The sequence below is a fragment of the Lutjanus erythropterus genome, chromosome 8 (genome assembly GCF_056507025.1).
Source record: "Lutjanus erythropterus isolate fLutEry1 chromosome 8, fLutEry1.hap2, whole genome shotgun sequence".
NCBI classification, from domain to species: domain Eukaryota; kingdom Metazoa; phylum Chordata; class Actinopteri; order Lutjaniformes; family Lutjanidae; genus Lutjanus; species Lutjanus erythropterus.
In genome coordinates this window covers 39,336,843-39,361,178 of record NC_139324.1, presented here as the reverse complement: position 1 = coordinate 39,361,178, position 24,336 = coordinate 39,336,843, and the positions used below count along the sequence as shown (strand labels likewise).

At 38.8% G+C, this 24,336-nt stretch overlaps 1 protein-coding gene across 2 annotated transcripts; it reads right to left on the bottom strand.

The window, feature by feature from the left end:
• Window positions 1-212: 212 nt before the first annotated feature.
• On the bottom strand, window positions 213-23,293 carry slc37a1 (solute carrier family 37 member 1). 2 transcript variants are annotated; one of them, XM_084725506.1, is made up of 20 exons: window positions 23,027-23,293; window positions 16,141-16,222; window positions 14,829-14,967; window positions 14,615-14,693; window positions 13,576-13,711; window positions 13,115-13,191; window positions 12,817-12,983; window positions 12,527-12,579; window positions 11,746-11,823; window positions 11,126-11,164; window positions 9,586-9,708; window positions 8,094-8,184; window positions 7,676-7,738; window positions 7,336-7,421; window positions 6,444-6,492; window positions 3,336-3,409; window positions 3,143-3,221; window positions 2,883-2,980; window positions 2,309-2,373; window positions 213-370 (listed from the first exon to the last, which is right to left on the bottom strand). In XM_084725506.1, the coding sequence occupies exons 1-20, from the start codon at window positions 23,080-23,082 to the stop codon at window positions 355-357; spliced, it is 1,650 nt and encodes a 549-aa protein (XP_084581632.1). In that variant the 5' UTR covers window positions 23,083-23,293; the 3' UTR covers window positions 213-354. The 2 variants fall into 2 exon arrangements, with proteins under 2 accessions (XP_084581632.1, XP_084581633.1); XM_084725507.1 differs by having other exon boundaries at window positions 11,746-11,820.
• Between the last annotated feature and the right edge of the window lie 1,043 nt (window positions 23,294-24,336).

Below are 24,336 nucleotides of genomic sequence, written 5' to 3'. Positions count from 1 at the left end.
TATAGTTCTGACAATCCTTAGAGTCGACTGAGCAGGTAGTGTGTTCAAGCTCAAAATGGCTGCCAGAGGAAACAGGAAGAGGTGAGAAAGGGACCAGGAAGGACTGAAAGGTGCTGCGGGTCTGTCCAGGTCACCAGGTACAGTCTGTTTACAGCTGCAGTTACACACATGTAGTCTCACTAACGTGTGTGTGTGTGTGTGTGTGTGTGTGTGTGTGTGTGTGTGTGTGTGTGTGTGTGTGTGTTAAGGTCTCGTGTTCCAGTCTAGTTATTGTCGGAGCCGTGGTTCACTTCAGGCTCAGTGGTTTAATGCACTCGGTGCTCCTGTGAGGAGGAGGAGGTGCAATCAAAGTGCTCAGTGCTCCTTCAACCTGCGAAAGAGAGACAAACATTAACGCTGTGGTGATAACGCGGCTGTCATTAAGTTTTACAGTCAACAGCGAGAAGATCAATGAATATTGAACCTGCTACACACAAAGGAACAGGGAACATTTTTATTATTATTAATTTATTAATAAAAGTAAATAAATAAAGCTGTTAAATTGCACATTTCGTGTCCTTGTTTCACATCATTTGTTCATTATTTTTACTGAACTGAGATTTGTTTCTGTGTTTGAATTCTGCATTTATACTCTTTAAATAAGTTCGTTAAATGTGCAGAATTTAAGATTGTAAAATATTCACTGCTTTGCATGGTCATCGTGTGAACTGAGTGTAACATAACTCAGAGAAATGAGATCTTGTCCGACTGACTGACTTCAACAGTCCTTCACCAGCGGACGTGATCCACAATAACATCCTGTCATGTATCCTTCACTTCCACAACGGAGTGTGACGTATACCTGCTGTATGTATAAGTTTATGATCACCATAGTGCTTTTTCACTCCAAAAGTAATAAAATACTCCAGTTTTTACAGTTCGATTTGTACATATTGTTAATATGTTTTGTTTACTTTGTATATAGTGTGAGTAAGTGTTTAGTTTTTTTATTTTAATCTAATAAGGTGAATTTAAAGATAAGTGACTGACAGTCTGTGGACAGTGATGCAAGCCGAGGTTGGCCAACTAGCTAACTCTGACCTAAGCTAAGCTAACGTTAGCCAGCTAGTTTTAACTTAGCTACACAGCATGGATCTGGCTGTCTGGTTCTGACACGGATTTGTTGTTTCATAATGTTAGCTGCTAAAGTAATTAGCAAACAGAAAGTTCATGGAGCTCATGGAGCTGATGGTCCGAATAAAATTAGATATACTAGATATGACTGTCATTTATTTCCCATCATTCAGAGTCCATTTCAGCGTTCAGTCTTGTGTACGTCACGTCACTGTTTTGGCTGATACCCGGAGCAACAGGATGCTGCCTGCAGCTCACTTAACGGCCACCGGTGTCACTAATAACAAGTATTTTCTGAAAGTTACTCATAGTACCTTTAAGATTTAAATCCAGGCAACATTTGTCAGCCAGAATATCTCTGAGCTGCAGCTACACCAACATGAGAGCATGAGTAATCCTCACAAAGACTTTACTTTAAATCACAAGGTTTGGATCTTTAAATGTTTCAGACGCAGCTGATAGTTCTTGACTGTCGCCTGGATCACTGATATAACATTAGCGTAGATGTGTGGGGAATAAAGAGTCACACTGATGTCATCTGGCAGCAAAAAGAGCGATAAGTGACATTTCCTCCATGCATCTGGTTCATGTTGTGAGCTAAAAAAAGATCCGATCACGAGACCATATGGCTTTAAAATGCAGGTGAGTAATGTTTTACTCAGAGCTGTGGGTCATTGCCAAAGTTTCACACTCATTAACCTGCAACTGTGGTTTGTTTCTTTTACTTCACTCCTGAAACATTTTACTGTCTTAAAGTTTGTATTCTGTAGTTTCTATTCTTGATGGGTTTTTTTTTTAACCATTTCATGTTTTATTTCCAACACATTCTTATAAATATGTCGTTTTTGAGGAATCGGATCTGAAAAGAGTGACTCACATTAAAGTTCATTCAGTTTGGACTGAAGTGTGAAAGTGAATGTGGAGGTTTTTCCATCTAGTTGATATTTAACAGTTAATGTTTCTAGTTGTGTGACCATAGTGTGATATTTGTTCATATGTTTTGCACATTTATTGATAAGGTAAATGAGCAAGAACATGTCTGTACAAGGATGATAGAGAGATACCCGTAAACTAACAAAAATAACAATAATTATAGAATAAAAATAAACATATTTACAGGATAGGCACTGACAGCATGTGCTGTAATGTGTTCTGAGCCCCTAATAATGTTGAGAAGGAGAACATCAGGACTTACTCTACAGCAGAGATGGGACGGGATTTATTTGAGGTCAGCTCCTTTGTCACGAGTCGAAGCAAAAGCTGCACAAACACAGACACAAAGTCAAATATTAGTTCATTTTATATTTATTTTAGTGCACTTGGACACAGCAGAACAAGCTGGAAACATCTTTTCCATTATTGTATTATTAAATCAGTCCCTCCAGGAAGATGCGATGTTGCAACTGCAACAATTCACACAAATTCGACCAATCCCTGTGAACTCTTCTACTACTAACAGCAGTCCCCCGTGCAAACCTCACACATGTACGTCTCAATGAACCGACTCGGTGTTTTGTTTTATTATTCACTATTTTTCTGCATTCATATATATTTTTATTTTTTTCACAGGTGCTGCAAAGAACACAAGGTTTGTCGTTGTTATTGACATTTATCAACGCTCTGTCCACTCTCGTCTCTCAGTTGTTTGTAGTGCTGCTACACACTCATTCATGTGTTTTCATTATGTTACACGTGTGACACTTGTGCTAAAATTCTGTATTGAAATTTCGGCTCAACCTGAGTTGTTAAGACATTTTTAAGACACTCACCAGCAGAGCCAAGAAGTCAGCTGTCATCAGCATGTAGAAGACCTGATCCCAACCACCTGCAGACAACAGACCGGCCAGCAGGGGGCCCAGTGCAGCACCTGACACAGATTGAGTTCCAAGTGAGTCGAACATTTGATGGAAAATGCTTCACTGAATAAATACTGGTTTTGCTCGCTGGTTATTTTACAGGTCATATGGTGTTAAAATCGTGTTTCATTTCAGCACAGACACCCACATGTCCATTGGTGAGTGTTACTGACCTACAGATCCTGTGCCGTCGATGATGGCGGTGACAGTAGACAGCGCTCTGGCGTTGCCTTTCAGACTCTTGTGGGTCCCCTGAGGTCAAAAGTCAGAGGAGAGAACGATCAGAGGATACAGAAGGGCTGTGTGGTTTGAGTTAATGATCATGTTTGAATTTATTAGTCTGTTATTAGAGTGAAACACACTCACCAGATCAGCTGACACTGCAGTGGTGATGAGGGAGTACGGTCCATTAACGAGACCTCCACACACCAACAACATCCCTGAGACACACAACCTGGGTCAGTTATACCAAACTAAGAGTTTTCTACTATTATTCTGAATTTGATATAAACATATAAACATGTTGCATTGTGGATACTTCTAATTAGGCTTTATTCTGAATTTATTACATGACTTTGTTAAATACTCAATTCTGATTGGTCAATTACAGCATTCTAAGGTGTGTTATTTCTGTATAACAGACCATTGCTATGGACACAGTTCTGATCATAGACTCTGGAGGAACAACAAAATAATTGTTAAATCACTAAACTTAAAACCATTTCGATTCAAATTATTGATTTTTTTGGGGGACATAACTACAACAACAAGTAGGATGATGTCCAGTGAGCAGGTCACTAATCCAACATAAAACCATAAAATCATTTTAAAATTAATATTTTGTGTCACATAAGTGTGTGCCAAATATTCTCTTTGGTAAGTGACCATGTAATAAGAGGGATAATGGAGAGTGAACAGATCATTATTGTGAAATAAAAGGAGCATTACAGTCGACTCTGTGCTGTAAACAAACCAACTAGTCAGCGGTTTGTCAAGCTGGGGTCGACATTCCTGCACAAAAGAAAAGTTTACATTTCTGTCTCGAAGGAGAAACACATCTAAACATCGTGAAAGACTCGGGTAATTTTTTTTTGAATATGAACAAATATCACAATGCCAACTTTTTCAAGAAGGTGGTCGAACGAATGAAAGAGTCTTGGAACAAGTCTGACAGATGCTTTAATGCAAAGAAGCAAAATGTTCTGTGCAGCTTCAGCAGCTCAACTTTTGCTGCTGCATGTAAACTGGAATATTAATTTTCATCAGGGGTGTGAATCACCAGAAAGCCCCTACGATATGATATCATGATACTGAAGTCATGATTAGGACTGAAAGATTTTGAAAAAATATTGAACTGTGATTTGCAATTCTTAGATCATTATTCTCACTTTCAGTGAAAAAATGATTAAAATGATTATGGTGCCATTTTTGTTTTAATAACTCTGTAGAATATTGTATTCGCCAGGAGATCTCTGCAACATTTAACATAAAATTATATTTTGCTTTTAATTTATCTATTGGGCCTCTGATGATTAAAAAATTGAAGTATCCCATATTGCAATTTTGATAAACTCTAAATTAATTATTTGGCCCACAGTCATATGATCATCATCATATGATATTTCAAACATTTTGTGATATGATTTATTTCCTTTATTCAGCTGCAAATTATGTCCCCAAAGGAAAACTTTTATCCAATCAGATAAAGTTTCCAGTCTGTTCATCTCACTTCAGTTATTTTTATTGCAGCAGAATGAGATCTCAGCTCACCTCACCAGAAAAACACTCAGCACCATCTGCTGGACTGAAAAAGCACCTGATTTTATTATTCTAGCACCAAAAACTTTCTTCTCTTACAACTAAAGTATTTAACGTGAGGCACAGGGTCTGAAATGTTTCTATGACCTCTTTCAAACAGCTGTCAAAGAAATTTCATATGCCCAGTTCCCTTTTTTCACATATTTACAGATTATGCATTACATTTAACTTTCCCAATAATCCATCTAACAAAATAATTGATCCAACACACAAGCGTGCAATTTATATACGTAATTTCTGATTTCTAATTTATTTCTGCCCTTCCTTGTCTGGCATTAAAAGTGCACGTGAACAGGAAATGTAATAAAAATTGAGATGAGAACTTGGATAAAGATTCAGAAAAGAGTTCACTGCTCCATGTGTGCTCAAACACTTTGATCTGTATCACAATATTAACAATTTATATGATAAAAGACTGATAATTGGCATTTGTGTGATGCGTTAATATGCTACAACAATTTTTCTCCCCACCCCTAATTTTCATCAGTCATGTAAACAGCTGAGTGGAAAGTGGAGGTTTTTCAGAAACAGGTCAAATATTTTGACCCATGCAGATGTAGTCAGTGTCTCCCTTATGGTCAAAGTGTCATTTTTACGACTTCAGTGTGGATCAAACCCTGCAGGAAGTACAACAGGTAGCCAGCCTGCTTCCCATGGTGACTGTGTGTGTGTGTGTGTGTGTGTGTGTGTGTGTTCTGGTGTTGATCTGACAGATCAGAGCAGTTCTGTTGTTGCTCAGCAGCTGCCGTGTCTCATGATGACATTCTCTGATTCCCTGCAGCAGCAGACTGTGAGGATAATGAGCTGCAGCTGTGACCATCAGCAGCTCAGTGTGAAACAATTAAGAGCCACTGATGACCATCAAGGCTCAAATAACCGACCAATCAGGGCTCAAGAGCTGCTCTGATACGTTTAGAGAGGTCATGTGACCTCATTTATCTGGAGCTGCTACATGATGAGTGTTCGTGTGAATCCAAAGCTGAGGACAGGGACCTGCAACCTTTATGATCAAAAGAGACATTTTTGTCTGGAAGTGCGTCTTTTCCCTGAAGACTTTTGTTTTTTAAATTTAGCATGCATAGTGATTTTATGGAGATTTAAGAAGATGAGCCCAGACAAAATTTAGAGGAAAAGGCACCGAAAAACATTTGACACAACTCAACATTTTTTTTTTTTTGAGTTTTGAAATAAACTTTAAAAAGTTTTGCCAACCTCTAATCTTTAGTTGAGTTACTTTTCTTCTTTAGATAAACTTTGATCTTTGAGTTTTAGAAACTCAAAAAAAAATGTATTAAAAAAAAAAAAAAACGGCCACAGTGAGCTGATTTGTCGCTATTTTGTTACATGAAAATAAAATGGTTTTTAACTTTTTTCCTCTTTCACTTCAATGAATTTATTCAATGATTTTTAAAATAGAACTTTTTGGGGTTTCTAAAACTCAAAGATTTAAGTTTATCAAAAGAAGAAAAAATACTTATCAGAATATTCATTCACTGTGAATATTTTTCTGGTTTCTTTAGTCCTCTCTGACAGTGAGACATTTGAGGACGTCATCTTGGACTCTGGGAACACTGATCGACATTTTTCACCATTTTCTGACATTTTAAAACAAACAACTATTTATCAGTTAATCAAGGAAATAATGAACTGACTCACCGATGGTCGGCCCCAAACCGAACTCGCTGATCATGGAGAAGCCGTACAGCTGCGGAACGAAGACAAAAACGATCAAAACACATTTTCAGTCGCCGTTTCATGTCTGAAGAAGTCAGCAGCAGCCTGATGTCACTCTCATACACACATACAAGAGAAAATCCGCCTCGTCTTCTTCATGTATATCATAAACTAAAGACGGTGTGTAATCTGTCTCTCTCAGTGCTGCATAGCAGAAGGACGCTGGACGCAGACATGATGAACATGAGCAGAGTTCATGGATAAATTCAAAATGTTCTCCGTGACTTTTTAAGGACTCAAACTTTCCATCATTCACAAACTGCACAAACACAAACGGAGGTGTATTATACAGGGCTGTTCATGAACTATAATATCATTTACTACAAAATTTCAATTTTTAATAGTTGGTTATGTTCATATTCATTTCAAACACTTTTAAACTATCATCAGACAGATTCTGTTCAAACATGATGTCAGACAGCTGAAGACCATTTCCACCACTAACAGAAAACAAAAACAGTCAATAATTAGTCGATAAAATTACTCATTATCTCATTATCATCTTATAATTCTGACTTTTTGTCTCATAATTATGACATAACATGGGAATATTTTTTTCTTTTACTGGTAGAAATCTAAAAGAAAAGAAAATTCCATGACTTTTCCAGGTTTTCAGAGACTGTGGGAGCTCTGACAGTAACCTGACTGTAGCTCCAAACACTTTCTGCGTCACAGCTGATGTCCATCATGTTACTGATCACAGAGCAGCAGGACAGAAGTTCAAATATGGATATCTGAACCTGACTGTGTGAAATAAACGCCACCCTCAGGTGAACTCAGGTACGACAGGTGAAGCAGCGCAGAGGAAACTCACTGTGGGAGCAGCAAGCAGCAACATCACTGCACACGTCGTGGCTCTTTTCCCCAGTTTATCAGAGATCACACCTGCCAAGATCCCCCCTGTGCACACAACGGCCACACACACACACACACACACACACACACACACACACACACACACACACACACACACACACACACACACACACACACACACACACACACACACAGAGGCAGTGAGACAGGAGCATCATCTTTCATCTTAACAATAACAGACAAAAGAAAGAAAATACTGACAGTAAGTTAATGTGTGAACAAAACTGACACACAAGATCAGAGCATGATGAAAGGACAATGTGAACAAAAGCACCTACCCACAATTCCTCCAACGTCAAACAGGGTGGAGAGATCTCCGGCTTTCTTGGCATCCAGGTGAGCTGAGACACACACACACACACACACACACACACACACACACACACACACACACACACACACACACACACACACACACACACAGTAATCCATTACTCTGATTGTCTGTCACATGGTTGGAGGTAATAAAGCTGCCTGCAGGCTGACTCAACCACAGCAGCACAATAACAAAGTGACAGAGAGACAGAGAGGCGTCAGACTGAGATCCTGTATCGGCTCTGGGATCAGGTCTCGGATTAAATTACACTGCAGACGTGTGAAAACAACCAGAGTGAACAAAAAAACCTAAAGCAAGACGCCGCAGTGCAGCACCTGGACTGAGAACAACACGCAGGTACGTTGTAGTTTCGTCCTCACCTGCTTTGGTGATATAGAGCGGCAGCCAGAAGAGGAAGGTGTAGCTGACCAGCTTGGCGAACAGCAGACACAGAGAGAACTCGATCACTCCCTGCACACACGCACACACACACACACACACAGATTTTTGTTATTTAATTTTTTTAATTTACCGGCTGGTCTCCAAAGTACAAACCAGAGCCGCTGTTCATTGACAGACTCTCGTTCAGGAAGTTAATTATCACAAAACAACAGCAGAGGGAGGCAGCGAGTGAAACCAGCACATCCAGCTGGAATATTTTTACATCTAACTCTGCGAATTAAGGATTTACTTTGACCAAACCAGAGTCGGAGACAGTTGTACCAGTGGAAAGGTGAACCAAGGTGAGTTTTAGTTTGTTTCTGTCGAGTTTGAATAAAGCAAGTTTTAGGATGAGTTAACAAGACAGTTAAACTTGTCTTAGTTTGGTCAAAGAGAAAATCTTGAACTCAGAAGGTGATCAGTTCAATTTTTTCTGTTTATATGGAAATTTGGGATGAAAATATTTCCTTTTTTGACACTTTGTGAGTTTATTGTGTTCATTAATTAGATCAGTCGTTTCCAACATTTTCTCCTTGGAGGAAATGTTTCCATTTTCAAAATCTTTACCTTTGATAAAAGTCTGTTTTCTAATGTGACATTTTATTTTCTGATGATGATGATGTTATAATTATGATGAAGAGCTGAGAGCTCACAGAGGTGTGGCCAACTTTTGACTGTTATTGAACGAGAACAAACAAAGTTTTCCTTTTTGATTGGTTTTGTATACAGACTTTTGTGTAAATTGTGACTTTAGAGAACACGTGCAAATCTAATTTTGACAAACTCAGAGCAGACAAAGTCTCCATGTGACTTTTGGTGACCCCCTAAAAGGGACTTGGGCTCCAGGTTGGGAACCACTGACTTAAATAAAGAGCTAATGTGTAGAATGTGGCACACACACACACAGCTCACACACATCTACTGACAGGACAGGTTGGGGCTAGCTGGTTAGCATGCTAACTTGCTATCTTTGCAGCACAACACATACACATCTTCAGGCCAACTACACACACAAGACACACCTCTTTTTATTGGATTTTAGTGCTTCTACTATTTTATATAATATTGTCTTAAATCAAAATTCAGAATTTTTTTTATTTTTTTGACCCATCTGTTGGTCCCTGTTCAGTGGAAAGTCATTTCCCTTCACCATTCTTGTCTATTATTAAAGAAATAGAGCCAGCAGAGTACATATATGAATATGTATATGTATATATGAAATCTGCACAAAGAGATCACACAATCTGCAGCTGAGTGTTTTTATGTTGATTCCTGTGTGAAAATAAATAATGTCATTTGTCACAATATTTGTTTTTTTTTTTTATCTTTTTATTCCATCTTTGTATTAAATTTAATTGAAATTAAAGTGTGTGAGTGTATGTGTGTGTGTTTGTGTGTGTGTGTGTGTGTGTGTGTGTGTGTGTCACTGACTGGTATGCGTAGAGCTCCCATGAAGCTGATGGGTGACGGCTCTGCTTCCCTCTTCACCACCACGACCGGCTGCACAGGGACGCAGACGCTGTCCCGAGGCAGCAGCAGCTCTGTGTCATAACTCTGCAGGAGGAAGAGGAGGAGGAGGAAGAGGAGAAGAGAAGATCAGGAGCTGAAGGTGGTTCTGTCCCTGACAGACACACTGACTTCATGAACAATGAATTAAAGTCAACAGCCAATCATTGACAATCATTGATCGTACCTTTGGTTTGTGCTTCTTTTTATGTTTCAGTCATTTTTAAACACAGACAATTTCATCAGGTGAGTTCATGCAGGATCTTGAAGATTATTTGAAATTTGAAATTTACAAATTGAGTGACAATAAATCAAAGACAGGATCAAAGGTAATTTAACCAAACTGTAAGGAGAAATAAATTAATTAATTAACAATTACAATAACGATTACCACACCACTTTTTAATTCTGGGAAATAAAATAATGTTACACACCAACACAACTGCATCAAAACCACAGACTGTATAAAAGAAGTGGACGTAACCACGAGGACGTAACCTACCGGTCTGTGGACAAATGTTCTGAGGCCTTGATTTTGGTATTTTGGCCATCGCCATCTTTATTTTTTTTTTGTTTTTTTGAGCTAGAAGTGACCATATTTAGATGATAAGATGGAACTGTGGGAGGGGGAGGTAAGTTATCTGTGAGCTAGCTTGGTTAGCAAGGTGTACCTGTAATTCACACAAATAACACAAATACATGCTATATCCAAAGTGAACGTTAAAATATTAACAAAATGTACAAATTGAACTGTAAAAAGTGAAGTATTTTAATAACTTGGGGATGAAACAGACATATTCAGCTTCAGATTTGACACCGGAAGTCAATCCATAAAGCAGATATGTTACACTACATTGTACAGGTGGAGAATAGTTTTATTATTCTGTTTGTTTAAATTGTTTGCGCTTCATGAAGTCATTAGAAAGAATGTAGGTTTAAAAAGGCACTTCTGTGTTGGTTTTTATTTCTCAGACCCAGAGGCTACGTGCACTTCTTCACTTCACAGTCTGTGGTTAAAAACAAAAAAAATATCAATGAAGCATTAATGAATCTAGGCCTGTTTTAACCGGTTTGCTGTGACAGATGGGCGGGGTTCACCGTACAGACCAATGATTTTAAAGTAATTGAAGGATGAAACTGTGAAGCCTGGAGAGGAAAAATGCATGCGGACCCGACCCAAGTATCATTTCAAAAAGGTTTAAGAAACCCTGAGGCTGAATCCAAACGTCCCGACAGTCTAGAATCTGTAATTCAGTAAATCAGATCTGCAGGTTTATTCGTCCTGCAGCTGATGCAGAGTTCCCAGCATGCTTTGCTGGTGTGCCACTGAGGCCGGAGGGAAGACATTTGGATTCAACCTAAGAATGATTTTTTTTCAGTTTTCATCCAGCAACCCTCAAAATCTGCCAGACTGACTGCTGCTGAAGCAACCGCGAAAACACCTGGAAGCACTGAAGCGACTGACCTTCCTGTTCTGAACACTATCCTCGTAACAGTAGTACCCCTGAATGGATCACAATGACATCTTTAAGTGCAACTTACTGCAGGAGAATCCACACAGTTACCAGTTTATTAGGTACACCTGCACAATCTGAGGCAGACCTTTACTGAACCACCACCTGGTTATCATGCAGCTGAGAAAATCCTTGTGCCAGATGGCTTCAAAATTACAGTAACATAATAAAAATGATAGAGAAACAAGTAACTGAAATAGAAACCTAAGATAAAAAGTAAAGAAACAGTGCCTAACAGAATAGCAATAAATAAGATAACTTGATAAGTACAAAAGTGGTTAAGTAGAAAAAGTAGTAATGACATTTAAACTGAAAGTGATATTGTTGTATTTTGAATGTAATTGTACTGATAATAATGACAGATACTGAAAATGAAAGTAATATTGCACAGTGTATCTGATGACAGTTGGTATTTTTTTCTCTTTTTTTCATTGTCAATCAAGTTTCACTCTTCAATAAAGCCTAAAAAATTTTTTTTCACTTTACTCGTTACATTTCTAGTCATCAACGCTCTGTACATTCACCCAGACAGCAGCACATAATGCATTAACACACACACAGTGACACACACCTGGGTTTTGTTGTCCTTGTATTGCAGATACACCTCAGTGTGTCCATTTACACCGTTCCAACTCTTGGCTGGAACCTGCTTAAAGGGAAAAATAAATCACTTTATTACTCACAAACTGACGACGTTCAGGCATTAAAGGATTAGTCTGGTGTTATTCTATATATTGGTCACTGCTAAATACTTTCTGACCACCTACTTGGTCTGTAGGGAGGATGTAAATCTTTAAAAACAGAGTTGCTGCTCTACTGCTGTCTCGATCTGTTAGTTAGTTTCTGTTACTGTGTGACTTCAGTGAATCTGAACTATCCCTTTAAAAGTCAGCAGTCACACAATAACACAAAACAACTGACTGACCAATGCAGCAGTTGACCAGCAGCTCCTGTTTTGGTCCCGTCCAGTGTGAGGTAAAATTACTGTTTTTGTCAAGGGAGTTTGGTTGGTTTGGAGAGAGTGATATTTGACTTGTATAACAGTGGTTTTTCCACCAGAAAAGTCTGTCTGACAGCAAACTATCTGCCGCCATCTACTGTCGGTAATACACTGACTATGCACTGACTAAGTACCTCATACAACCACACATAATCTGAACTGTCTCTTTAACACATTGCTCCAAAACGTCCCACAGGTTTTCAGCATTTGCAAATTTTTGTCCTTTCATTTGTCACCAAACTCTAAAACATATTTTTTTTTTTTTATCCCCCAGAAAGAAATAATCATGTAAACAAAAAGAAAAGAATAAAGTGTGTTTCCATTTATTAAAAAAGGGATAAACAGAACTCACATTCTTGCCTGGAGAACAGTTTTGAGCATACATGGTTTTCAGGTCATTTGGATCTGTAGATGGAAAAAGATGCATTAAGATTAATATGAAACTGTGAAGTCCTGCAAGAGCGGATTCTGTTCCTCAGTCAGACAGCAACAGCCACAGAACAAATTCACAGCTAATTACTGTTCACATTACTTTTGCACAAACTGTCAGTGTGTGAATTAGCACTTTACTAACATGAAGCACGTTAATGTGTGAACAAGAAGTCATCTAAGGAAAAATTCTTATGAGGAGGCTGCACTCACGCTCGATGAGGAAGAGGAAGCAGACGACGCCCATGCCTGCGATGATGAGCCCCGGGACGATGAAGGACAGGCCCCAGTTGGAGGAGACCCAGTAGCCTGCGATCAGAGAGCCCAGGATGTTTCCCACTGAGGTGTGTGAGTTCCACAGCCCCATGATGAGTCCACGCCTGACAGGAGGACACGTCACAGATACATTTTTGTATTCTTATTTTAAAATTTTCTGACCATATGAAGGGCTAGTCTTAAATCATCCAAAACCACAAACTGCTCATGGAGTATTGTCATCATTTGACCGTACCTTCCCTTTCCAAACCAGTTGCCGATGCAGGTCACCACACTGGGCCAGCCAGTGGTTTGGACCAAACCGTTGGCCACCTGAAATCACAAGATAAGTGAAGAATTAAAGTATTCAGCCACTTTCTTAGTAGACTGCACGTTTTCAGTATGATCACGTGTAAATGCATGGCTACATGAGCCTGTGATTATGTATGTGTACATGTTTGAGCAGCCATCTGTGATGCTTTCTGTATTTGGAGCTTCAGACTGGGTTATTTATTCATCACCTCATGTGGAAACATACCAGGATGTTCTTGAGTAAGATATTTTATCCCTCCGTATTAAAGGCATAGTTTGGGTGTTGTGAAGTGGGGTTGCATGAGATATTTATCCACAATCAAAAACCCGAAGTATCCCTTTAATCCTCATGGTGTCTTCCTGGTGTTTCATGAGTTACTGATGCGTCATTAAGCTGAGTCTCACCTGGACAAATATATAGAAGCCCAGACTGTGGATGTTGTAGACGTAACCCAGTCCGAACAGGCAGGTGAACAGGCCGCTGGTCAGCATGCCCACCGTCAGGTACAGCCGAATGGGCAGGCGCTCACCAATGATGCCACTGCATGGGCGCACAGTGATGACATCACATTAACCACAACAACTTCAACATGGTTGCCAAATAGTTCACCGTCATGTAAGCTTTGTTTCACAACCTTCACCGAGGAGATTAAGTCTCAGTTGTGTTTGTCTGTCTGTGAGGCAGCTTAAACCACAGGACAAATGAGTTTTTAAAGGAAATATTGACATTAACAACTTGAAAGTATGAATGTGCCGTCTTCAACACACACAGCTTCACTTAATGGAATGAAAAAATCTGACACTTGTACTACATGATTACAAAAATCTACCTCAGATTTAGATTTAGATAAAAGGTTAGAGTTGGTGAAAGGTGAGAGAAGCAAGAAAAAGAAGTGCAGTTAAGAACAGCTTCTTTTCTTAAAGCTCCTAAAAGTTTCTGATAGACACAAAAATGTGCAGAAGTACAGTTTATTAAGACAAGAGGATGGATGAATGGTCTTCAAAGGCTTTTAACACCCAAGATCTCATCTGATTTTGCCTGATGTTGATGTTCTTAACAGGCAGATTTCATGTGTGAAATTTCATGTTCAATCATAGAACTGTTCAATCTCACAACAACCAGGTCTAAAACAATAAACAAGTTAAACTAAAGCAGATGCTATTTACACCCAGCTATCAGTAGCCAATATGCTATTTGCACTTGGGTTGTAAGTGCCCACACTGGCTATTAGCAGAGACAGACCATGATCTTTTCTTAAGCCTAACCAAGTAGTTTCATGCCTAAACATGATTTTCTGGGCAGATTTTGTTGCTCTTTATGGCAAAACAAAGGGGTCAGGGGTAAATAGCCAAATGCCCACTGTGTGGCTTTTCTCATCCAGGTGCAAACAGACACTCAGGCATACGGCTTTATTGTGGGATACTGCTGATATCTCTGTCTTACCTGAGGTACATTCCCACAGCATAGGCACAGAGAAAGGAGTAGTCCATGGCTCCTAGCAGCTGCTTGTAGTTTCTTTTATCTGAAAATATCAAGAGCAGTAAAGTTCAGGACGAGACACCCTCACATGTTTGTTGGTCTTTATGCAGGTTCTTCTTTGAACAAAAAATACAGATTTGAACATTTCTAGCAAACAAATTGTCAAGCGGATACAAACCAAAAGGCTTCCAGCTGCAGTCCATCTCTGCGTGGAGAGTCGGCAGCGAGGGCTGCTGGCCGCTGCCACCACCGCTGCTGCTGCTGGAGGCGACGGTGGCGAGCTCACTGACAGATGAGCAGTTCTTATGGAGCTCGCTCTGTCGACACAAAACAACCAGTAAACCGTTCAGTCAGCCAGAAAACACCATGTTTAACAGGGTGAAAAATATGATGTACCTGAGATGTAAATATTCCATCTGAACATATTTTCTTTATCGATACAAGTTTGGCTTCTTATGTGAAATCAAAAGAATAGAATAAAACACATATCTGACACCACTGGGGTCAAACAGAAGGTCAACTGGATTTTTCTTTACATCTGTTCTAACATATGATAAACAAGCAACACATGAAGCAAGAACACATGATACTGCTGCGATAAACGTCTGTGAGTATGAACACACAGCGTTTTATATTAAGTTTAGGTTTTTTGTCAAGATATTATTGCAATGCTAATTTCTGTTAGCACGATAATGATGCAACAGACTAAACGCTAGTTATTTACATCTATAAAATCGATTCAGGAATCAAAAACTAGATTAGAAATTGTGCAAAGAAGAGAATCATAACGCTAAAATGATTTGATTTTTCCCAACCCACCATCTAAGGTTTTACACAAAACACTAATGTAACAATTCCTTTCATTAAACACAACACAAGTCCATACCTTTTACAAAACTTTTAAGGATTTTACTAATCCCAGTACTTTTCCAGGCCCGGAAAAGGAGATTTTAAAATTCCAGGTTTTCTGTGACCCTGTACACTGAATTAATTTAATACTCCCAAAAATCCCCCCAAAATAAAACACTGTGAAAGAAATTCTACAAATTTCAGATTTATATCTGTAGTCCATGTTTCATAAAGCATTTTGTTTTACTGATGAGAGGCAAAAAATAAGAGCCTGTTAATTCTGCCTAAGTGTACTTATTTTGACTCATTCATGAAGCAGGCTAAAATATTATATATCATTTTCCAGATGAGAACATATAAAAATGAAATGGCCTGTTAACTCAGCCTAAATGGATTTATTTCTCATTTTTTCCTCATATTTCAGTATTCATATAATATATAGATAGGGCAGTGAAAAGGGTCAGGAATGGTAATTTATGCACACAGTAATTTATTGATATTGCATGAAGATTTAATGATAAAGCCTATTGTAAACTGGGTCGTGATGGTTTGTCTTTTTTTTTTTTTTTTTTTTTTTTTTTAAAAGGTAGGTCCCCAGAGAAAAAGTTTGTGAAACACTGCTGCTGGGTGCACTGCGTTACCTTGACGATGCTGATGGGTTTCCTGGAGAGGTGGAAGCTGGTGTAGAGCAGGAAGGTGAGAATAAAGGTGAGAGCTCTGTACCTGCAGAGAGCAAACAGAAGAGGGCAGCACTGAGAGACCACAGAACGACCCCACTGAACCTCTGAGCTCAATCAAACCAGCATGCTGAGTTTCAGTTTGAGCTTTGGGGGGGACAGGACACAGTTTATGGTTTACTCCTTCACTGCCAACAGCCACAGCACACAAAGATTACTACCCATCAAAAAAGTGTCGGCTGAAACACTCGACAGATGGGATTCAGGGACTTCTGTGCAACACTGACAGATACTTAAAGGTGTGTGGCTGACATTGTGCCTGTCCCAGGTTTCATTACGAAACAAGCAAACATATAAATCCAGAACGAGTGTGAGGCCGACTAAGATTACAACACACGTCAGACCACAGAGAAAAGTATTGTGAAACATCTACACACAAGGAAAGAGCGATTTAAGGCGTGTCTGAGGCCTGAACGACACGTCACACGTGATAAGATTATATTCCTGCAGAAATGTTCCTAATGGCAGACGGATACCAAACAAAATCAGCAGTAAGACACTGAACAGTGAAACGGCAAAACAAGACAGCGACAGTCATGAGGTCTGCAGCCATAGAGGAACCAGCACAGACACCATAAAAGAAGACAAACATAAAGACAAACACATCAGTCAGCATCTGTCAGTGTTACACCCTTCTACTGCTTCATACCAACAGGACATCCTGGAATCTGAACGTGTTCTTTCAGTCGTACTGCATTCTGTTTGCTTCATCTTTCACCCGTGTTTACTCTCATCTTTGTGCCGTGTTCTTTTAACCTCCATTCAACCAGAAGGTTCACTTAATTTCTCAAGCTGCAACGATTAATCGATAATTAAATGAATCTGCAACTCTTGTGATAATCGATTAATCCCTTTGAGTGTTTCTTTAAGAAGACAGTGTCCTGATTTCAGCTTGTTAAATTATTGTTATTATTCTTAGTGTTCAATGAAATGAAAAGCATGGGTCTGGCCGTGAAATATGCTTGTGTTTGTTTGTCTGGTGTGTGTGTGTGTGTCAGTGTGTGCATATGTGTTCAGTGGTAATGACGAACTGGACAGCAAACAGTCAGAGATGCTGAGCCAGAAATCCATCTCTCATCCGTCCTGTGGTGCAGGCATTAGGCTGAGTTTTCTGCAGCTGGAGACGGACCAAAGAACGGTGTGAGAGGAGCAACTGGACACACTCTTATACAACAGCTGGACGGGCCGGCGTGCTGTGAGCCTGTTCCAGTGTGTGTCAGTGAGTCCTGAGTGCAGCAGGCTGACAGAAGACTACAGCTGGAGAGACAACGCTCGAACCCAGCTGTCACACAACACACTGTGTGCTGAAGCTGCACATGACTGACTGAAAAAATACACAACTCACAGTTTAATTTACTGCACTGTCACGGTTATTTCATCAAGAAATGTTAAAAAAGTTTTCTGAGAAAGTAAACTTAATAATGTGGAGAGACATTTCTGTCTCAGAAACACTGATTGGCTGCGACCGTCTGCAGACTGTTGACGGTCCTCTATATGTTCAGCTGCACACACACGTATGGATTGTCTTGCATCACAGTGCTGCTAACTAATGTGGTTCTATTGACGCAGAGACTGAAGAGCAGTGAACTTAGCACCACTCTGTGACCTCACAATAACATATTCATATGAGAAACCAGTGAAACCAGTTAAGCTGGTACTGGTGCGTCAGAACAAGCCACATTCTTTTCAGTGTCTACACCAATACCTTTCGGATTATTTGGCAAATTATGTGACTGGATGTTTGTGCAGTTTTTACCTAAAAAATGTTAATAATGTCAAAATGTTTGAGCAGTGCTCACTGATAAAAATGACACATAGCAGATTGTCTTTTAAAAGAAGAATTTGAAAATCTAGATGGCAGGTGTCAGCACATAAAACCAATAATCTGTCTGTCTTTAAAAATCAGGACTCTACATTTTAACAATGACGCATTCGTCAATGCTAAAAAGAAATAAAAAATAATGTTTAAATTCTGTGCGCATTTTTCTAAACCAGATTTTTTTCATTTTAAGTTAAAGTTTCCTCATTTGACAAATGGCTCCACCAGACAAAACACTGTCAAATGAGGCACAATAAGTGACATTTCTAGACTATAAATTAATTAGCAATTATTACATTTTCAATCAGTTAAATTCTTAACGATGATTAATGATTAGTTGTTAACATCCCTAGTTTAAATTGAAAAATTGAATCAAATCATAACCTAAAATCAAAAGTCAAATTGAACTGTGTATCATTCATTTATTTATTGTCTGTAAGCTCTTATCCTTGAAGGGTCGTGGGGGAGCTGGAGTGTAGAACAGCTGACAGTGAGAGGCAGAGTCACCAGTTCCCCTGCAGGACTGACACATGAAACAGACAGCCAGTCCTGCTCACATTCACACCTTCAGGAAATTTTGAACCTAACAGGAAGCTGGAACACCACACGGACACGAGGAGAACATGCAAACTATGATGTAAAGCTAAACCTCATGATTTCTGTGCTCACACTGTCCAGTCTGGTCAACAGTCTCTGACCTGAGCGCTTACACTGCACATGTTAAATAATAAAACAGGCCGTGAGCCCCCGCAGACGGTCCTGTCTATCGATAATTGTGAATAAACTTTTGTTTGAAAGTTCTGAGGCAGGAAGTAGTATGTTTGTTTGTTAGCAATAACGCTAACAAGGCAGACACTCGCTGTCTTGATCATCCGTGCCGCCCTGTGTGCCCAAACTTCTATAAAAAGAGGTGTCATCGTATATGGACTGTCAGGTGGCGAGGAAGACGTGGACAACATGACTTGTAAATTTAGCAGAAAGAATTGGAGGTAAGCTAGCTTCGTTTTACTGCCCAGATTCTTACATGTCAGAAATTCATCCAAACTAAAATAAAGACAACAAAATGTAAAAAGTGAAAAACTGAAATGGAAATTAACCACTGAAACTGCAGAAAACATCAAACTGGAGGAAAAACCTGAAACTGAACATGCAAAAAAAAGACCAGGAACTTTTTGGACGAACGACCTGCAAGAACTGAAGTAAGATCTGATAAAAAGTGACTGACTGAGACAGTAAAACCCTGAGCAGAACTCTTATATCTGTGCACTCATGGTTCACGCATGGTTTCTCAAGCGAGAGACTAATCCACAGAACCACGCTGCACATAAAGACACTATTCAACATCCTCATGTGGCTCCTATTTCTTTAATGGATACTGTATATGCTCCAGGGGGCTCACATATAGTAGATCTTTGTCGTGGATGCTGTAAAGCACCAGAGGCACACGTCTCACCGAAGGTGAAATTTATCTTCTGACTAAAGAAATGACTCAAATCAGACCAATCAGAATTGATTATTTAACAAAGCCGCATAGTAAGAAAATAATAAAATTATCCACAAGAGAGAAAGAAAGAATAAACCAAAGATGAAAAAAATTTAACAGCAGTGAAAATATTCTAACTATAGCATACAATTAATTTTTTAGGTGTCTGAATAGACATGTTGCTGCTGACGCTGTCCACAGCTGTGCACTGTTTAACTTCCTGCTGCTTCTCCAAACTGGGTGAGTATCAGTGATTATGGATGGATACATGCCTCATAAAACCACACTTGAAATAATCTGAAATATCCCTTTAATTGGCTCTAATAGGCTGAGGCATGATGTTAAGATTGAACAAATACCAGAAGTGTCAGCTCATACAGACAGATCCCACTAATGACAGGGTGTGTGTGGGCGTGTGTGTGTGTGTGTGTGGGCGTGTGTGTGTGTGTGTGTGTGTGTGTGTGTGTGTGTTAACTGCAGTAACAGGAGAAAGTTGTCCTTCTCCTCCAGAATGCTGCTCTTATTAAAACTATCACCTTAGATAATAATTTTTTTTTTGAATATTAATTTGCTGATTTGAAATCTGGTATATTCAAACCCCACAGAGATTTTAGACCCTCTTGGATGAGATCAGACCTGTTCTGACAGGACTGTTGGTGTCTGCTTTGACAGTAATTTAAGTTTTGAGCAGCGCACCACAAAACTTGCGCAATCATGTTTTTATTGTCTTGGAAACGTCTCAGAAATACGCTCCATCTTAACTTTTAAAGACGCAGGGACCATTTTGACATGTCTTCGTCCCATCCCCCTGAACCAAAACTCGACTGATCGAGTCCAGAACGCACAGAAAGTGGTCCCGTCACTCCTGATCTACCTGCTTCACACCGGCTCACAGTATGTTTTAGAGTAGTTTTACAGATTTTACTGATGACTTTAAAGGCTCTTCGTGGCCTCTCTCCCTCTGTTATATCACTGACTGAACAACAGAGGTGGTTTATAGACCAGGTTTACTGGGGGCCAGGCTGGGACCAGTTGTCTTTGTCAGAGGGGAACATGTGACCCCGGACAAAAGAGACAAAGAAAGTCACATTGCTCAAGCTTTCAAAATTTTCAGTCAGGCTGACAAAATATCTAATTGTGATTATTCTGCCTGCAATTACAACATGACTTATGATACTAGAGGTAATGATCAATCTTACATCAATATTCTTATTTTGATTGAAAAACATGTAAAAAGACAGAAATCTGAAACCAAATGAGGATTTTTGAGAATCTGATGTGTCAGACGGGACATCTCTGCCTCACATTCATTCATTTTAATGTTTTTTTATATACATTTAGCCTTTAACAAATATCGCACTTCAAGCAATTTGAAAATTGCAGGAAGCCATATTGTGATTACAATAAAATTTCTATTCTATTTTAATTATGCAGCTCTAGTTTTTTGCTCGGTGTATAAAGTAATATGAAAAATAAAAGTGCACAAAAAAAAACCCAACATAAAATACATGGCAGGTATTTATTTCAGTAAATTAAAGTTGCAGTTATTTGTTTCAGTAACATGTTGTCAGCACCATTTCATTGAAAGACATAAAAATTACAATTTTATTATTATTGTAAACTGTCTGAGGGACAAACTCGATGCTACCGGGTCACTGGCAAGATGGAGCTTCAATTCTGTGCACTCGACATGAATATGTCTGAGATGTGGAGGTTTTTTTTGAAGTGTCTCAAACAGACATCAAAGTTGTTTTTTTTTTGCAATGACTGTTCAGCATCAGTCGTGTGAGGAGGAGCCAAATCACATTTCTTCAAAACAACAAATTGATCTTAACAGGCATCATCCTGATCATTATGACAAATTCATGAAGAACAAAGAGAAACAAGTGCCAGCGAATTTTGAAAAGTGTTGTATTTTATATTTGTGTCTGTCAGTGGGCCATACCAATAAGAACAGGCAGAATAACGTTATTTTCATTATCGATTAATCTGTTGATCATTTCCTTGATTAACTGATGAATTAATCCTGTCACAACCTTGTCAGTTGAAAAATATCTGTGTTTCTAGTAGTTTCTGTAACCGTTATTTTTGTTATCATCATTTTCTCCATTAAACAGTTACTTGTTTGGTCCATAAAATGGTGAAGAATATTGATGAGTGTTTCGCAAAGCCCAAGATGACGTCCCCGAAAGTCTTGTTTTGTCCATAACTCAAATATTTTCTGTTTACTGTCAAAGAGGAGTAAAGAAAAATATTCATATGTTTTAGGCTGAAATCAGAGAATCTGGACTCTGTTTTCTTAAAAAATTACTCAAACCGATTCATCAATTATCAGAATAGTTGCAGATTAATTTAATAATCAAATTATGGACTAATCATTGCAGCTCTGCAGAATAATAGGTTAAATTATCACAGAAGAAACTTGATGCTCACTGCAATTAGGTGGGAAAAAGTATGTGCAAATTGGTATCCGTTCAGACAAAATTAATTAGAAAATATCAGCATATTGGATATCTCCAAAAATCCAGCATCGTGCGTTCCTGATTTGTACCGTAGATTTCAAAAAGAGTTCTTTAAATAAAGATGATTATCATTATTTAAATTATTATTATAAGGTAGAATTTCATGAGAAATGCTACATTCAATTAATAACAGATGGTGTTTTTAAACTAAACAAATAAAACTGTTTTTTTATCATAAAACATGATGATTTTAGGGGCACCATTTTCAGCTGTCTCTATGTAATAAAGGCAAAAAAATCATGATTTTATATTTTGTTGATTTTCATTTGCTGCTTTATATGGAGTTTTTTCTCACTTGAGCTTTGAAAAGTGTTCAGATTATATTCATTATCATTATTATATGTTATTTTCATGATGTTATCCAGTGCAGTACTGTGGTTTATACCATCATCACTCAGTTTGAGCACAACAACAGAACCTCTGATGTGACGGGGTGTGTTTACTCAATAGAACATAGTATTTCCTGTATTTATTTATTTCAACAATCTTTGAAGAACTTATTCTTCTAACAAAAGGTTCCTTGGATGAAAAGGGTTCTTAATGGAACCACAGCACGTCAGAAAGAACCTCAGTGCCTCATTATAATGACGCTTTCTCATGTTTTTCCTTTTTTCTAAAAATTGTGATTTAGTTCTGAGATGTGGATGCTGCACTTGGCCATATTGTGATTTTATCCAATTAATTGTGCAGCCCTGAGTAAAAATAAGCACATATGCACAACCAGATTCAAACAGACTGAAACGGTTAGCAAACATTTCACACTTTCTCATCAGTTTCACATGAAAACAAACTGACAGTCAGAAATGAACAGTCATGCAAAATATCCAGCAGCATTAACAATTAAACAGCGAGCTGATATTCAGAGGAAAGACTAACAAAAGATGACACCACACACACACACACACACACACACACACACACACACACACACACACACACACACACACAAGTCAGATTCACACTCACCACTGGTCCCTGTCGAAGGACACCAGCAGGCGGATCCCAGGAGGAACTGTGGCCATGTTTGGACTCAAATATTGACAATCAACAGTGATGGTCAGCTGACGTGAGCTCGCAGAGCTGAGGAGGATTATAAGGGGGTAAACACAGATGTGATGCTGCTGATGCTGCTGCCTCGGCTCGTCTCCATCTCAGAGGAAGCTCCTGGCAAGAGACGGGCAGGAGACATGTCCAAAACAGGGGAAGCTGACAGGAGCTGGATGGAAGAATCAGGAGTCTGAAAAGATGACAAGAGAGGGAGAGGGAAGAAGACAAAGAAACGATAAGAGAGGAGAGGAGAGGTCCATCGGTGAGGGTCTGAAAAGGTCAAAATTATCATAAAGTGACAGTTTTCACAGCTGCTGTAATCGGCTCATTTCACATTTTCTTCTTTCTGTTCTGCTTCAGTCACAAACGTCCATATGTGAATGTCCACCAGAGCATAAAAGACAGACTCTGACAGACATGTCAGAATAAAACAAGTCAGGAGAAAAATCTGCAGCTACTTTAGATCTACACAAGACAAACTATGAAAGTTAGAGAGGCACAATATGGATTTTTTGCAGCAGATACCAATAAGTATCTGCGTCTCATGGCCGATTACCATAAAGATAACCGATAAATTCTTTACAGACCGTTTTGCCAAAGAATTTAAATGTACCTGACGTGACAAAGGTGGAGGAAATGTTTCATGGTAACAGAGGTTCAAGACAGTTTATCAGCAGGATAGATTCAACAATGACGGAGAAATAAACCAAATAAATCATACATCAGTCCAGGCAGAGGTAGAAATCTGACCTGTGCACTGCCAAAGATATATGGTCTGACATACATCAGAACTAGAGCTGCAATGATTAATCAATGACTAATTGATTGCCAACTATTTTGAAAATTGATTAATCAGTTTGAGTATTTTTTACAGCAAAAAAAAAATTCCAGCTTCCAGCTTCTTAAATGTGACTGTTTTCTGGTTTCTGTACTCGTTTATGACAATAAACTCAACAAAACAAGACATTTGAGGATGTCACCTTAAATTTTGGGAACCACTTATCGACATTTGTCACCATTTTCTGACATTTTATAGACAAAATAACTAATAGATTAATCGGAAAAAAAATAGATTAACCAACTATGAAAATAATCATTAGTGGCAGCTCCAGTCAGAACAGTGTGCTTGCCGCAGTAAATGCCAGATTTATTTTCTCAATCAGCTTTACGTCACCCCTCAACTACATATAATATCAAAATACTCGATATTTCTTACAGCCCTAACTGGT

What these genes read in the sequence shown, in the direction of transcription:
- slc37a1 (XM_084725506.1), bottom strand. Translation starts at nt 23,082, where the DNA reads ATGGCCACAGTTCCTCCTGGGATCCGCCTGCTGGTGTCCTTCGACAGG. An exon ending in ACTGTTCTCCAGGCAAGAAT is followed by an intron (nt 11,824 to 12,526) that starts GTGAGTTCTGTT and finishes TTTCCCTTTAAG; the next exon opens with CAGGTTCCAGCCAAGAGTTG. An exon ending in CGACGGCACAGGATCTGTAG is followed by an intron (nt 2,981 to 3,142) that starts GTCAGTAACACT and finishes AATCTGTGTCAG; the next exon opens with GTGCTGCACTGGGCCCCCTG.